Source organism: Panulirus ornatus, chromosome 63 (genome assembly GCF_036320965.1).
Source record: "Panulirus ornatus isolate Po-2019 chromosome 63, ASM3632096v1, whole genome shotgun sequence".
NCBI lineage: Eukaryota > Metazoa > Arthropoda > Malacostraca > Decapoda > Palinuridae > Panulirus > Panulirus ornatus.
Window position 1 is genome coordinate 27,069,189 of NC_092286.1, and position 17,003 is coordinate 27,086,191.

Here is a 17,003-nt window from a genome sequence, read left to right on the forward strand (position 1 = left end):
ACTCTTGCATTCATCTCCCTAACGAACCCCATCCATAAACAAATTAAACAACCATGGAGACATCACACACCCCTGCCACAAACCTACATTCACTGAGAACCAATCACTTTCCTCTCTTCCTACACATACACATGCCTTTCATCCTCGATAAAAACTTTTCACTGCTTCTAACAACTTGCCTCCCACACCATATATTCTTAATACCTTCCACAGAGCATCTCTATCAACTCTATCACATGCCTTCTCCAGATCCATAAATGCTACATACAAATCCATATGCTTTTCTAAGTATTTCTCACATACATTCTTCAAAGCAAACACCTGATCCACACATCCTCTACCACTTCTGAAACCACACTGCTCTTCCCCAATCTGATGCTCTGTACATGCCTTCACCCTCTCAATCAATACCCTCCCATATAATTTACCAGGAATACTCAACAAACTTATACCTCTGTAATTTGAGCACTCACTCTTATCCCCTTTGCCTTTGTACAATGGCACTATGCACGCATTCCGCCAATCCTCAGGCACCTCACCATGAGTCATACATACATTAAATAACCTTACCAACCAGTCAACAATACAGTCACCCCCTTTTTTAATAAATTCCACTGCAATACCATCCAAACCTGCTGCCTTGCCGGCTTTCATCTTCCGCAAAGCTTTTACTACCTCTTCTCTGTTTACCAACTCATTTTCCCTAACCCTCTCACTTTGCACACCACCTCGACCAAAACACCCTATATCTGCCACTCTGTCATCAAACACATTCAACAAACCTTCAAAATACTCACTCCATCTCCTTCTCACATCACCACTACTTGTTATCACCTCCCCATTTGCGCCCTTCACTGAAGTTCCCATTTGCTCCCTTGTCTTACGCACTTTATTTACCTCCTTCCAGAACACCTTTTTATTCTCCCTAAAATTTAATGACACTCTCTCACCCCAACTCTCATTTGCCCTTTTTTTCACCTCTTGCACCTTTCTCTTGACCTCCTGTCTCTTTCTTTTATACGTCTCCCACTCAATTTCATTTTTTCCCTGCAAAAATCGTCCAAATGCCTCTCTCTTCTCTTTCACTAATACTCTTACTTCTTCATCCCACCACTCACTACCCTTTCTAATCAACCCACCTCCCACTCTTCTCATGCCACAAGCATCTTTTGCGCAATCCATCACTGATTCCCTAAATACATCCCATTCCAACCCCACTCCCCTTACTTCCATTGTTCTCACCTTTTTCCATTCTGTACTCAGTCTCTCCTGGTACTTCCTCACACAAGTCTCCTTCCCAAGCTCACTTACTCTCACCACCCTCTTCACCCCAACATTCACTCTTCTTTTCTGAAAACCCATACAAATCTTCACCTTAGCCTCCACAATATAATGATCAGACATCCCTCCAGTTGCACCTCTGAGCACATTAACATCCAAAAGTCTCTCTTTCGCACGCCTGTCAATTAACACGTAATCCAGTAACGCTCTCTGGCCATCTCTCCTACTTACATAAGTATACTTATGTATATCTCGCTTTTTAAACCAGGTATTCCCAATCATCAGTCCTATTTCAGCACATAAATCTACAAGCTCTTCACCATTTCCATTTACAACACTGAACACCCCATGTATACCAATTATTCCCTCAACTGCCACATTACTCACCTTTGCATTCAAATCACCCAACACTATAACCCGGTCTCGTGCATCAAAACCACTAACACACTCATTCAGCTGCTCCCAAAACACTTGCCTCTCATGATCTTTCTTCTCATGCCCAGGTGCATATGCACCAATAATCACCCATCTCTCTCCATCAGATTGGGGAAGAGCAGTGTGGTTTCAGAAGTGATAGAGGATGTGTGGATCAGGTGTTTGCTTTGAAGAATGTATGTGAGAAATACTTAGAAAAGCAAATGGATTTGTATGTAGCATTTATGGATCTGGAGAAGGCATATGATAGAGTTGATAGAGATGCTCTGTGGAAGGTATTAAGAATATATGGTGTAGGAGGCAAGTTGTTAGAAGCAGTGAAAAGTTTTTATTGAGGATGTAAGGCATGTGTACGTGTAGGAAGAGAGGAAAGTGATTGGTTCTCAGTGAATGTAGGTTTGCGGCAGGGGTGTGTGATGTCTCCATGGTTGTTTAATTTGTTTATGGATGGGGTTGTTAGGGAGGTGAATGCAAGAGTTTTGGAAAGAGGGGCAAGTATGAAGTCTGTTGGGGATGAGAGAGCTTGGGAAGTGAGTCAGTTGTTGTTCGCTGATGATACAGCGCTGGTGGCTGATTCATGTGAGAAACTGCAGAAGCTGGTGACTGAGTTTGGTAAAGTGTGTGAAAGAAGAAAGTTAAGAGTAAATGTGAATAAGAGCAAGGTTATTAGGTACAGTAGGGTTGAGGGTCAATTCAATTGGGAGGTGAGTTTGAATAGAGAAAAACTGGAGGAAGTGAAGTGTTTTAGATATCTGGGAGTGGATCTGGCAGCGGATGGAACCATGGAAGCGGAAGTGGATCATAGGGTGGGGGAGGGGGCGAAAATTCTGGGAGCCTTGAAGAATGTGTGGAAGTCGAGAACATTATCTCAGAAAGCAAAAATGGGTATGTTTGAAGGAATAGTGGTTGGTTCCAACAATGTTGTATGGTTGCGAGGCGTGGACTATGGATAGAGTTGTGCGCAGGAGGATGGATGTGCTGGAAATGAGATGTTTGAGGACAATGTGTGGTGTGAGGTGGTTTGATCGAGTAAGTAACGTAAGGGTAAGAGAGATGTGTGGAAATAAAAAGAGCGTGGTTGAGAGAGCAGAAGAGGGTGTTTTGAAATGGTTTGGTCACATGGAGAGAATGAGTGAGGAAAGATTGACCAAGAGGATATATGTGTCAGAGGTGGAGGGAACGAGGAGAAGAGGGAGACCAAATTGGAGGTGGAAAGATGGAGTGAAAAAGATTTTGTGTGATCGGGGCCTAAACATGCAGGAGGGTGAAAGGAGGGCAAAGAATAGAGTGAATTGGAGCGATGTGGTATACCGGGGTTGACGTGCTGTCAGTGGATTGAATCAAGGCATGTGTATGGGGGTGGGTTGGGCCATTTCTTTCGTCTGTTTCCTTGCACTACCTCGCAAACGCGGGAGACAGCAAAAAAAAAAAAAAAAAAAAATATATATATATATATATATATATATATATATATTTTTTTTTTCCATACTATTCGCCATTTCCTGCATTAGTGGGGTAGCATTGAGAACAGAGGACTGGGCCTTTGAGGGAATATCCTCACCTGGCCCCCTTCTCTGTTCCCTCTTTTGGAAAATTAAAAAAAAAAAGCAAGAGGGGAGGATTTCCAGCCACCCACTCCATCCCCTTTTAGTCGCTTTCTACGACATGCAGGGAATACGTGGGAAGTATTCTTTCTCCCCTATCCCCAGGGCTAATGTATATATATATATATATATATATATATATATATATATATATATATATATATATATATATATATATATTTTTTTTTTTTTTCTTTTTTTTTTTTTAATTTTCCAAAAGAAGGAACGGAAAAGAGGGCCAGGTGAGGATATTCCCTCAAAGGCCTAGTCCTCTGTTCTTAACACTACCTCGCTATCGCGGGAAATGGCGAATAGTATGAAAAAAAAATATATATATATATATATATATTTATTTATTTTATTATACTTTGTCGCTGTCTCCCGCGTTTGCGAGGTAGCGCAAGGAAACAGACGAAAGAAATGGCCCAACCCCCCATACACATGTATATACATACGTCCACACACGCAAATATACATACCTACACAGCTTTCCATGGTTTACCCCAGACGCTTCACATGCCTTGATTCAATCCACTGACAGCACGTCAACCCCGGTATACCACATAGCTCCAATTCACTCTATTCCTTGCCCTCCTTTCACCCTCCTGCATGTTCAGGCCCCGATCACACAAAATCTTTTTCACTCCATCTTTCCACCTCCAATTTGGTCTCCCTCTTCTCCTCGTTCCCTCAACCTCCGACACATATATCCTCTTGGTCAATCTTTCCTCACTCATTCTCTCCATGTGCCCAAACCACTTCAAAACACCCTCTTCTGCTCTCTCAACCACGCTCTTTTTATTTCCACACATTTCTCTTACCCTTACGTTACTCACTCGATCAAACCACCTCACACCACACATTGTCCTCAAACATCTCATTTCCAGCACATCCATCCTCCTGCGCACAACTCTATCCATAGCCCATGCCTCGCAACCATACAACATTGTTGGAACCACTATTCCTTCAAACATACCCATTTTTGCTTTCCGGGATAATGTTCTCGACTTCCACACATTCTTCAAGGCCCCCAGAATTTTCGCCCCCTCCCCCACCCTATGATCCACTTCCGCTTCCATGTTTCCATCCGCTGCCAGATCCACTCCCAGATATCTAAAACACTTCACTTCCTCCAGTTTTTCTCCATTCAAACTCACCTCCCAATTGACTTGACCCTCAACCCTACTGTACCTAATAACCTTGCTCTTATTCACATTTACTCTTAACTTTCTTCTTCCACACACTTTACCAAACTCAGTCACCAGCTTCTGCAGTTTCTCACATGAATCAGCCACCAGCGCTGTATCATCAGCGAACAACAACTGACTCACTTCCCAAGCTCTCTCATCCCCAACAGACTTCATACTTGCCCCTCTTTCCAAAACTCTTGCATTCACCTCCCTAACAACCCCATCCATAAACAAATTAAACAACATGGAGACATCACACACCCCTGCCGCAAACCTACATTCACTGAGAACCAATCACTTTCCTCTCTTCCTACCCGTACACATGCCTTAGATCCTCGATAAAAACTTTTCACTGCTTCTAACAACTTTCCTCCCACACCATATATATATATATATATATATATATATATATATATATATATATATATATATATTTTTTTTTTTTGCTTTGTCGCTGTCTCCCGCGTTTGCGAGGTAGCGCAAGGAAACAGACAAAAGAAATGGCCCAACCCACCCCCATACACATGTATATACATACCTCCACACACGCAAATATACATACCTACACAGCTTTCCATGGTTTACCCCAGACATTTCACATGCCTTGATTCAATCCACTGACAGCACATCAACCCCGGTATACCACATCGCTCCAATTCACTCTATTCCTTGCCCTCCTTTCACCCTCCTGCATGTTCAGGACCCGATCACACAAAATCTTTTTCACTCCATCTTTCCACCTCCAATTTGGTCTCCCTCTTCTCCTCGTTCCCTCCACCTCCGACACATATATCCTCTTGGTCAATCTTTCCTCACTCATTCTCTCCATGTGCCCAAACCATTTCAAAACACCCTCTTCTGCTCTCTCAACCACGCTCTTTTTATTTCCACACATCTCTCTTACCCTTACGTTACTCACTCGATCAAACTACCTCACACCACACATTGTCCTCAAACATCTCATTTCCAGCACATCCATCCTCCTGCGCACAACTCTATCCATAGCCCACGCCTCGCAACCATACAACATTGTTGGAACCACTATTCCTTCAAACATACCCATTTTTGCTTTCTGAGATAATGTTCTCGACTTCCACACATTCTTCAAGGCTCCCAGAATTTTCGCCCCCTCCCCCACCCTATGATCCACTTCCGCTTCCATGGTTCCATCCGCTGCCAGATCCACTCCCAGATATCTAAAACACTTCACTTCCTCCAGTTTTTCTCCATTCAAACTCACCTCCCAATTGACTTGACCCTCAACCCTACTGTACCTAATAACCTTGCTCTTATTCACATTTACTCTTAACTTTCTTCTTTCACATACTTTACCAAACTCAGACACCAGCTTCTGCAGTTTCTCACATGAATCAGCCACAAGCGCTGTATCATCAGCGAACAACAACTGACTCACTTCCCAAGCATCCACAACAGACTTCATACTTGCCCCTCTTTCCAAAACTATTGCATTCACCTCCCTAACAACCCCATCCATAAACAAATTAAACAACCATGGAGACATCACACACCCCTGCCGCAAACCTACATTCACTGAGAACCAATCACTTTCCTCTCTTCCGAAACGTACACTTGCCTTACATCCTCGATAAAAACTTTTCACTGTTCCTAACAACTTGCCTCCCACACCATATATTTTTAATACCTTCCACAGAGCATCTCTATCAACTCTATCATATGCCTTCTCTAGATCCATAAATGCTACATACAAATCCATTTGCTTTTCTAAGTATTTCTCACATACATTCTTCAAAGCAAACACCTGATCCACACATCCTCTACCACTTCTGAAACCACACTGCTCTTCCCCAATCTGATGCTCTGTACATGCCTTCACCCTCTCAATCAATACCCTCCCATGTAATATCCATGGAATACTCAACAAACTTATATCTCTGTAATTTGAGCACTCACTTTTATCCCCTTTGCCATTGTACAATTGCACTATGCAAGCATTCCGCCAATCCTCAGGCACCTGACCATGAGTCATACATCCATTAAATAACCTTACAAACCAGTCAACAATGCAGTCACCCCCTTTTTTTAACAAATTCCACTGCAATACCATCCAAACCCGCTGCCTTGCCGGCTTTCATCTTCCGCAAAGCTTTTACTACCTCTTCTCTGTTTACCAAGTCATTTTCCCTAACCCTATCACTTTGCACACCACCTCGACCAAAACACCCTGTATCTGCCACTCTATCATCAAACACATTCAACAAACCTTCAAAATACTCACTCCATCTCCTTCTCACATCACCACTACTTGTTATCACCTTCCCACTAGCCCCCTTCACTGAAGTTCCCATTTCTTCCCTTGTCTTATGCACTTTATTTAACTCCTTCCAAAACATCTTTTTATTCTCCCTAAAATTTAATGATACTCTCACCCCAACTCTCATTTGCCCTCTTTTTCACCTATTGCACCTTTCTCTTGACCTCCTGCCTCTTTCTTTTATACATCTCCCACTCATTTGCATTACTTCCCTGCAAAAATCATCCAAATGCCTCTCTCTTTCACTAATAATCTTACTTTTTCATCCCACCACTCACTACCCTTTCTAATTTGCCCACCTCCCACGCTTCTCATGCCACAAGCATCTTTTGCGCAAGCCATCACTGCTTCCCTAAATACATCCTATTCCTCCCCCACTCCCCTTAAGTCCTTTGTTCTCACCTTTTTCCATTCTGTACTCAGTCTCTCTTGGTACTTCCTCACACAAGTCTCCTTCCCGAGCTCACTTACTCTCACCACTCTTTTCACCCCAACGTTCTCCTTTTCTGAAAATCTCCACAAATCTTCACCTTCGCCTCCACAAGATAAATATCAGACATCCCTCCAGTTGCACCTCTCAGCACATTTACATGCGCCTATCAATTAACACGTTTTATTTACTACATTAAAAAACTTGAATGACCAGAAATTTTGTCATCCAACATGGTTCATTCCCAAGCATTTTGGATAACAGAGTTTTTACTGAATTACTTTTTGCAATTTTCTTTGATTTTTTCATTGTAATATATCAATTCCTAAAAGATTTTCTTTTTTTTTTTTTGCAGAGATGGTGATGGGATTTCTGAACCAATCCAAACATTTAGGGGTTACATGGCTCATAGTACCTCTTTTAATATCTCACACTTTGCTATTATAATATTCCACCATAAAGGAGAGAGAACTTTTTATAAAAGGAAAATCTTAAAAGGGTTAAATATCCAGAAATGCTTTGACCTCACTCTGAGCCTAAAAGAGAAAATGTCTGCATTCCAAAAATTCAATTATCTGAACACTGCTCAGACCAAAAAAAAAAAGATTAAAGATCTACCTGTACAGAAAAATATAAATAACTGACTGGTTACAACTTACCGTTTGAAATATTGTTATTGCTGCATTTACAATGCCTGAATACATGTGTTCCCCTGATACTTGGAAGGCTAATCTTGCTCGTATGGTATCTAAGGGGTATGTGAGAAATACTGCAGTTACTCCAGCCAGTGATCCAGCAACAGCTGAAGTAGTTTTACTCAAATATCTACTGTGACCCCATAAGTTATTAAGCACCTGAAACGTTAAAAGATATTTTGAATCCAGTGCAAAAAAATATATCTCCAACGTCATTCACAGTTAAATGGTAAACTGTAAAGAAAATTTTCTAAGAAAGTTGTCTTTTTATAATGTATTTTAACCATTCTGACTAAAAATATCTTGAGGAAATAAAATGGGACATATCTACATATCTATGAAAAATTTGTTAGATTACGCTTCATTTTGTTATCTGCACACCAGTTGATTAGTAAAGTTTCGGTTTAGGTTCACTACTATTTCTTTATGGAAGTGGACAAATATGTATCAATAATGTGCATAAGCCAAGAGAACAAATGGGAACATCGGTGAAGGGGGCAAGGGGGAAGTAATAACAAGTATTGAAAAAGTGAGGAGGAGATGGAGTGAGTGTTTTGAAGGTTTATGGAATGTGTTTGATGACAGAGTGGCAGATGTAGGGTGTTTTGGTCGGGGTGGTGCACGAAGTGAGATAGCCAGGAAGATTGGTTTGGTTAAGAGATAAGAGGTAGTGAATGCTTTGCGGAAGATGAAATCCAGCAAGGTGGCGGGTTTGGATGATATCGCAGTAGTATAATATATTAGGAAAGGGGGTAACTGTGTTGTTGACTGGTTAGTCAGGATATTCATCGTATGTATGCATCATGGTGAAGGGCCTTAGGACTGGCAGAATGAACGCATAGGGCCATTGTACAAAGGCAAATGGGATCAAGATGAGTGTTCAAACTACAGATGGATAAGTTTGTTGAGAATTCCTGGGAGATTGTATGGGAGGGTATAAACTGAGAAGGTGATGGCATGTACAGAGCACCAGCTTTAAGAGGAGCAGTGTGGTTTCAGAAGTGGTAGAGGATATGTCTATCAGCTGTTTGCTTTGAAGAATGTATGTGAGAAATACTTAGAAAAACATATAAATTTTTACGTAACATTAATGGATCTGGAGAAGGCCTACAATAGGATTGATAGAGATGCTATGTGGAAGGTTTTAAGAGTATATGGTGTGGGAGGTAAGTTGCTGACACGGGAAACAGAGATTAAGTATAGTAGATAATAAATAAACATTTATATGAGTGGTTGGGCCATTCTTCATCTCTTTCCTGGCACTACCTCACTGACGCAGGAAACAGCAATTAAGTAAATTGTAATCAATTGGGGTGAAAAGAGTGGTGAGAGTAAGTGAGCTTGGAAAGGAGACTTGTATGAGGAAGTACCAGGAGAGACTGAGCACAAAATGGAAAAAGGTGAGAACACAGGACGTAAGGGGAATGGGGGAGGAATAGGATGTATTTGGGAAGCAGTGATGGCTCGTGCAAAAGATGCATGTGGCATGAGAAGCGTGGGAGGTGGGCATATTAGAAAGGGTAGTGAGTGGTGAGATGAAGAAGTAAAATTATTAGTGAAAGAGAGAGGCATTTGGACGATTTTTGCAGGGAAATAATGCAAATGAATGGGAGATGTATAAATGAAAGAGAGAGGAGGTCATGAGAAAGGTGCAAGAGGTGAAAAAGAGGACAAATGAGAGTTGGGGTGAGAAAGTATCATTAAATTTTAGGGAGAATAAAAAGATATTTTGGAAGGAGGTAAATAAAGTGCGTAAGACGAGGGAACAAATGGGAACTTCAGTGAAGGGGGTCTAATGGGGAGGTGATAACAAGTAGTGGTGATATGAGAAGATGGAGTGAGAAATTTGAAGGTTTGTTGAATGTGTTTGATGATAGAGTGGCAGATATAGGGTGTTTTGGTCGACGTGGTGTGCAAAGTGAGAGGGTTAGGGAAAATGATTTGGTAAACAGAGATGAGATAGTTAAAGCTTTGCGGAAGATGAAAGCCAGCAAGGCAGCGGGTTTAGAATGGTATTGCACTGGAATTTATTAAAAAAGGGGCTGACTGTATTGTTGACTGGTTGGTAAGGTTATTTAATGTATGTATGACTCATGGTGAGGTGCCTGAGGATTGGCGGAATGCTTGCATAGTGCCATTGTACAAAGGCAAAGGGGATAAAAGTGAGCGCTCAAATTACAGAGGTATAAGTTTGTTGAGTATTCCTGGGAAATTATATGGGAGGGTATTGATTGAAAGGGTGAAGGCATGTACAGAGCATCAGATTGGGGAAGAGCAGTGCGGTTTCAGAAGTGGTAGAGGATGTGTGGATGAGGTGTTTGCTTTGAAGAATGTATGTGAAAAATACTTAGAAAAGCAACTGGATTTGTATGTAGCATTTATGGATCTGGAGAAGGCTTATGATACAGTTGATAAGTTGTCAGAGGTGGAGGGAACGAGGAAAAGTGGGAGACCAAATTGGAGGTGGAAAGATGGAGTGAAAAAGATTTTGAGTGATCGGGGCCTAAACATGCAGGAGGGTGAAAGGCGGGCAAGGAATAGAGAGAATTGGATCGATGTGGTATACCGGGGTCGACGTGCTGTCAATGGATTGAATCAGGGCATGTGAAGCGTCTGGGGTAAACCATGGAAAGTTCTGTAGGGCCTGGATGTGGAAAGGGAGCTGTGGTTTCGGGCATTATTGCATGACAGCTAGAGACTGAGTGTGAACAAATGGGGCCTTTGTTGTCTTTTCCTAGCACTACCTCGCACACATGAGGGGGGAGGGGGATGTCATGCCATGTGTGGTGAGGTGGCGATGGGAATGAATAAAGGCAGACAGTGTGAATTGTGTGTATGTGTATATATGTATGTGTCTGTGTGTGTGTATATATATATGTGTACATTGAGATGTATGGGTATGTATATTTGCGTGTGTGGACGTGTATGTATATACATGTGTATGGGGGTGGGTTGGGCCATTTCTTTCGTCTGTTTCCTTGCGCTACCTTGCAAACGTGGGAGACAGCGACAAAGCAAAATAAATAAATAAATATGTTGAAATGTATAGTATGTATATGTGTATGTGTGGATGTGTATGTATATACATGTATATGTGGGTGGGTTGGGCCATTCTTTCGTCTGTTTCCTTGCGCTACCTTGCCAACACGGGAGACAGTGACAAAGTCTGATAAAAAATAACGTATATATACATTTTCATTCTTCTCATGACCAGATGCGTAGACACCAATAATCACCCTTCTTTCTCCATCCACTTTCACTTCTACCCATATCAATCTAGAGTTTACTTTCTTACACTCTATTACAGACTCCTACAACTCCTGCTTCAGGAGTAGTACTACTCCTTCCTTTGCTCTTGTCCTCTCACCAACCCCTGACTTTACTCCCAAGACATTCCCAAACCACTCTTCCCCTTTACCCTTGAGCTTCGTTTCACTCAGAGCCAAAACATCCAGTTTCCTTTCCTCAAACATACTACCTGTCTCTCCTTGTTTCTCATCTTGGTTACATCCACACACATTTAGACACCCCAATCTGAGCCTTTGAGGAGGATGAGCACTCCCCACACAACTCTTTTTTCTGTTTCGCCTTTTAGAAAGGGTAGTGAGTGGTGGGATGAAGAAGTAAGATTGTTAGTGAAAGAGAAGAGAGAGGCGTTTGGTAGATTTTTGCAGCGAAGTAGTGCAAACGACTGGGAGATGCATAAAAGAAAGTGGCAGGAGGTCAAGAGAAAGGTGCAAGAGGTGAAAAAGAGGGCAAATGAGAGTTGGGGTGAGAGAGTATCATTAAATTTTAGGGAGAATAAAAAGATGTTTTGGAAAAAAGGTAAATAAAGTGTGTAGGACAGAGAACAAATGGGAACATTGGTGAAGAGGGCTAATGGGGAGGTGATAACAAGTAGTGGTGATGTGAGAAGGAGATGGAGTGAGTATTTTGAAGGTTTGTTGAATTGTGTTTGATAACAGAGTAGCAGATATAGGGTGTTTTGGTCGAGGTGGTGTGCGAAGTGAGAGGGTCAGGGAGAATGGTTTGATAAACAGAGAAGAGATAGTGAAAGCTGTGTCTTTGTGGGAGATGAAAGCCAGCAAGGCAGTGGGTTTGGATGGAATTGCCTACGGAATTTATTAAAAAAAGGGGGTGACTGTGTTGCTGATTGGTTGGTAAGGATATTCAATGTTTATATGGTTCATGACGAAGTGCCTGAGGATTCGCAAAATGCATGCATAGTGCCATTGTACAAAGGCAAAGGAGATAAAGGTGAGTGTACAAATTACAGAGGTGTAAGTCTGTTGAGTATTTCTGGGAAACTATATGGGAGGGTATTGATTGAGAGGGTCAAGGCATGTACAGAGCATCAGATTGGGGAGTAGCAGTGTGGTTTCAGAAGTGGTAGAGGATGTGTGGATCAGGTGTTTGCTCTGAAAAGTGTATGTGATAAATACTCAGAAAAACAGAAGGATTTGTATGTAGCATTTATGGATCTGGAGAAGGCATATGGTAGGCTTGATAGAAATGCTTTGTGGAAGGTATTAAGAGTATATGGTGTGGGAGGTAAGTTTCTAGAGGCAGTGAAAAGTTTTTACCAAGGATGTATGGCATGTATATGAGCAGGAAGAGAGGAAAGTGACTGGTTCCCAGTGAATGGCAATTTGCAGCAGGGGTGCATGATGTCTCCATGGTTGTTTAATTTGTTTATGGATGGGGTGGTTAGGGAGGTGAATGCAAGAGTTTTGGAGAGAGGGGGCAAGTATGCAGTCTGTTCTGGATGAGAGAGCTTGGGAAGTGAGTCAGTTTTTGTTCGCTGATTCAGGTGAGAAACTACAGAAGTTGGTGACTGTGTTTGGTAAAATGTGTGAAAGAAGAAAGCTGTGACTAAATGTGAATAAAAGCAAGGTTATTAGGTTCAGTAGGGTTGAGGGTCTAGGTAATTGGGAGGTAAGTTTGAATGGAGAAAAACTGGAGGAATTGAAGTGTTTTAGATATCTGGGAGTGGATTTGGCAGCAGATGGAACCATGGAACCAGAAGTGAGTCATAGGGTGGGGGAGGGGGCAAAGGTTCTAAGAGCGTTGAAGAATGTGTGGAAGGTGAGAACGTTATCTCAGAGAGCAAAAATGGGTATGTTTGAAGGAAAATTGGTTCCAACAATGCTATATGGTTGTGAGGCATGGGCTATGGATATATTCATTTATTTGTTTATTTATATTTTTATTATACTTAACAGCCATCTTCCACATTAGCGAGGTAGAGTAAGGAAACAGACAAGAATTGGCCCAACCCACCCATATACACATGTATATACATGAATGCCCACACAGAGTTTATACAAACTTGATAGCTTAGTTATAGGTAAAATTTCTAAATAGTTCCCTTTCTTTTCCATATAATAAAAATTTTATGAAAGGCATGATGCCAGACCCAAACATCAACATCTGGTAATGATTCTTTAATGGCGTCTTAGCTCCGTCTCTCATTGTATATCAACTGACTGTTCTATGTCTTCTATCTCATTCTTGTATCCCCCCTGATGATGTGATCATTACATGAGAGTGCACTTGTGAACTTATCATGTTTCATTTTGCTCACGCTTATCAGCATATACTAGATCATGCATACCACAGTGACCTCATCACATATATACGCACATGTACATACATGTTTATACTTGTTTGGTGTAATCCATTCCCTACACCATCCTGCCCCACAGGAAACATAAATGCATAAAAGAAAAGAAAACAATTGATAACATGTACATTCTCTTGTGTACAGAAGAAATACTGGTAATTGGGAATATTTGTTTAAAAAGAGGGACATACACAAGTACACATATGTGAGTAATAGTGATGGTCAACAAGCATTACTGGATTACTTATTAATTGATAGGTGTTATGTGTAAATATGCTGAGGGGGTTAGCTGGTGGGATGTCTGATCACTATCTTGTAGAAGCAAGGGTGAAGGTTTGTAGAGGCTTTTAGAAAAGAGTGAAGAAATACCTGGAGATATTAAATGTAGTATGGCAAAACCTGAGAGTAAATGAAGCAAGGAGAGTGACTGAGGAATGGGAGGTATTTAGGGAAGCAGTGTTAGCATGTGCAAGTGATATATGTGGCATGCAAAAGGTGGGGAGTGGGCAGATGAGAAGGGGTAGTGTGTGGTTGCATTAAAATGTAAAGTTGCAAAAGAAAGAGAAAAGAGAGGCATTGGGATGGTACTTACAGAGAAGGAGTGCAAATGATCAGAGGAAGCATACCAAAAAGTGGCAAGGGGTCAAGAAGAAGGTGCAGGGGTTGAAAATAAGGGAAAATGAAAGGTGGGTGAGCAAGTATCAATAAACTTTAATGATAATAAGATGCTTTACCTCCTGGTAAATAATGTGTGAAATACAAGATAACAAATGGGAACATCGGTGAAAGAGGCAAAAGGGGGAGGTGATAACAGGTATTGATAAAGTGAGGAGGGAAACGTGAGTATTTTGAAGGATTGTTGAATGTTTTTGATAATAGAAGGGTCTTGGGTCGGGGTGGTATATGAAGTGAGAGAGTCATAGAGAGTGGTTTAGTGAAGAAAGAAGAGTTGGTGAAAGCCTTAGATAAGAAGAAATGTGGCAAAGCGGCTGAATTGAAAGGTATTGCAGTTGAATATATTAAGAGGGTGACTGTGTTGTTGATTGGTTGGTAAGGATTTTCTGCATCTGCATGGATCATGTTGAGGTGTCTGAGGACTGGCAGATTGCAGAGGTATATGTTTGTCAAGTATACATGGTTAGTTGAATGGATGGGTATTAATTGACAGGGTGAAAGCATAAACACAGCATCAGATTGGGAAGGAAAAATATGGTTTCAGAGGTGGCAGAGGATGTGTAGATCAGGTGTTTGCTTTAAGGAATGTGTGCAAGAAATATATGGAGAAACAGGTGGATTTATTTGTCATTTATGGATCTTGAGAAAGCATAAGATAAGGTTGATAGAGATACTTTTTTGAGGAAGGCCTTAAGAATATATGCTGTGGGAGAAAAGCTGCCAGGGTTGCAAAGTTTTCATCAAGGGTGTATGATGTGTGTACGAGTAGGAAGAGAGGAGAGTAAATGGTTCCAAGTGAAGGCTGGTCTGTGGCAGGGTTGTGTGATCTCACCATGGTTGTTCAGTTTGTTTATGGAAGGGGTGGTAAAGGAGGTAAATGCGAGTCTTGGAAAAGGGAGACAGGATGAGAGAGCCTGGTATTGTTGTTTGCTGATGATACAAGTGATGCCAGATTCAAGTGAGAAAATGCAGAAGTTAGTGACTGAGTTTGGATGTGTGTGTGAAATGAGAAAGTTGAAAGTAAATGTGAATTAAATTAAGTTTATTAGGTTAACAGGGTTGAGGGACATGTTATAGAATGCAGAAATTGGCGGACTAGAAAGAAATATAATGTTTTGTTTTTTGTGCATAAACAAACCTTTTTGTACAGTTCAAAAGATGTGAACTGTGTGGAAGCATATGGAAAGATTCGGACCATCTGTGCTCCATTGCCCTTGTACAAGGCCCAAACATTCTCCCGAGCCACAATATTTCGCAGACCACTGAACACTCCTGGAGGCAAAAGAAAAGCATTTACCACTGTCCTTTATTTCAGTGAGTCTATGCCCATATCTAAAATTCTTACACTTACAGAAGTAATCCATATCAGCAACTATATTCTACCTCTGTATTCCACGTGTCAAAAAAGGCGACTAATGGGGGCAGGAGCAGGGAGCCAGACCCTACCATTCTTGCATTTCAATTTCTAAAAGAGGAAAAAAAAGGAGCCAGGCAGGGAATGCTCATCTTCCTTAAAGGCTCAGATCTGGGTGTATGAATGTGTGTGGAAGTAATCAAGAGGAGAAAAGAGGAGACATCGGCAGTTTGTGTGAGGAATGAAACCTGGATGTTCTAGCTCTGAGTCCAACGAAGCTCAAGGGTAAAGGGGAAGAATGCTTTGGAAATGTCTTAGGAGTAACATCAGGCGTAGGTGAAAAACAAGAGCTAAGGAAGGAGTAGCACTACTTCTGAAGCAGGAGTTGTGGGAGTGTATGATAGAGTATAAGGAAGTAAATTCTAGACTGATGTGGGCAAAAGTGGACGGTGAGAGACAGGTGACTATTGGAGCTTATGCACCCAGCCATAGAGGAAAGATCATGAGAGCCAAGTGTTTTGAGAAAAGCTTAGTGAGTGTGTTGGCAGTTTTGGTGCACAAGAACAGATAATAGTAGTAGGTGATTTAAATGAGAAGGTAAGTAATGTGGCAGGTGAGGGTATAATTGGTGCCCATGAGGTATTCTATGTTATGAATGGAAAATGGTGAAGAGCTTGTGGAGTTGTGTGCTGAAAAGACTGGTGATTAGGAATATCTGCTTTAAAAAGAGACATATATACAAGTATATGTATGTGAGTAGGAAAGATGGTCAATGGGCATTATTAGATTACTTATTAGTTGACAGGCATGTAAAAGAGAGACATAAATAAAAAGAGAGATATAAATGAGCTGAAAGGGGCAGCTGGTGGGATATCTGATCACTCTTGAGGAGGCGAAAGTGAAGATTTGTAAAGGTTTTCAGAGGAAAATGTAATGGAAGAAGAGAGTGGTGAGAGTAAGTGAGCTTGGAAAGAAGACTTATATGAAGAAATACCAGCAGATATTGACTGTTCAGTGGCTAAATGTGACAACAAATGAAGTGAAGGAAGTGGGTATTTATGAGAGGTAATCAAGGAAGCAGTGATGGCACATGCAAGAGATGCATGCAGCATGTGAAAGATGAGAGGTGGGCAGGTTAGAAAGGGCAGAGAGTAGTGGAATGAAAAAGTAAAACTTGTTAGTGAAAGAAAAAAGTTGGCATTTGAGTGGTACCTACAAGGAAGGAGGCAAATGATTGGGAGATGTTTAAAAGAAAGCAGCAGGAGGTCAAGAATAAGGTACAGGGTTTGAAAAAGAGAACAATTGAGAACTGTGGTGAAGGAGAATTATTAAACTTTAAAGGGGAATAGGACGACTGGAAGGTAAATAATGTGAGAAAGACAAGAGAACGAAGGAGAAAAACAGTGAAGAGGCAAAAGGAGAA

General features: G+C 41.3%; 1 protein-coding gene across 4 annotated transcripts in view; it reads right to left on the reverse strand.

Moving 5' to 3' along the window:
• Positions 1–17,003, reverse strand: part of LOC139745953 (solute carrier family 25 member 16-like) — a 115,612-nt gene that overhangs the window by 42,749 nt on the left and 55,860 nt on the right. For all 4 annotated transcript variants that reach the window (XM_071656676.1, XM_071656678.1, XM_071656675.1 and 1 more), the window contains 2 exons: positions 15,365–15,498; positions 7,893–8,087 (listed from right to left, as the gene is read on the reverse strand). In XM_071656676.1, coding sequence (XP_071512777.1) covers positions 7,893–8,087; positions 15,365–15,498 — 329 coding nt within the window. The remainder of the gene's footprint in view (positions 1–7,892; positions 8,088–15,364; positions 15,499–17,003) is intronic.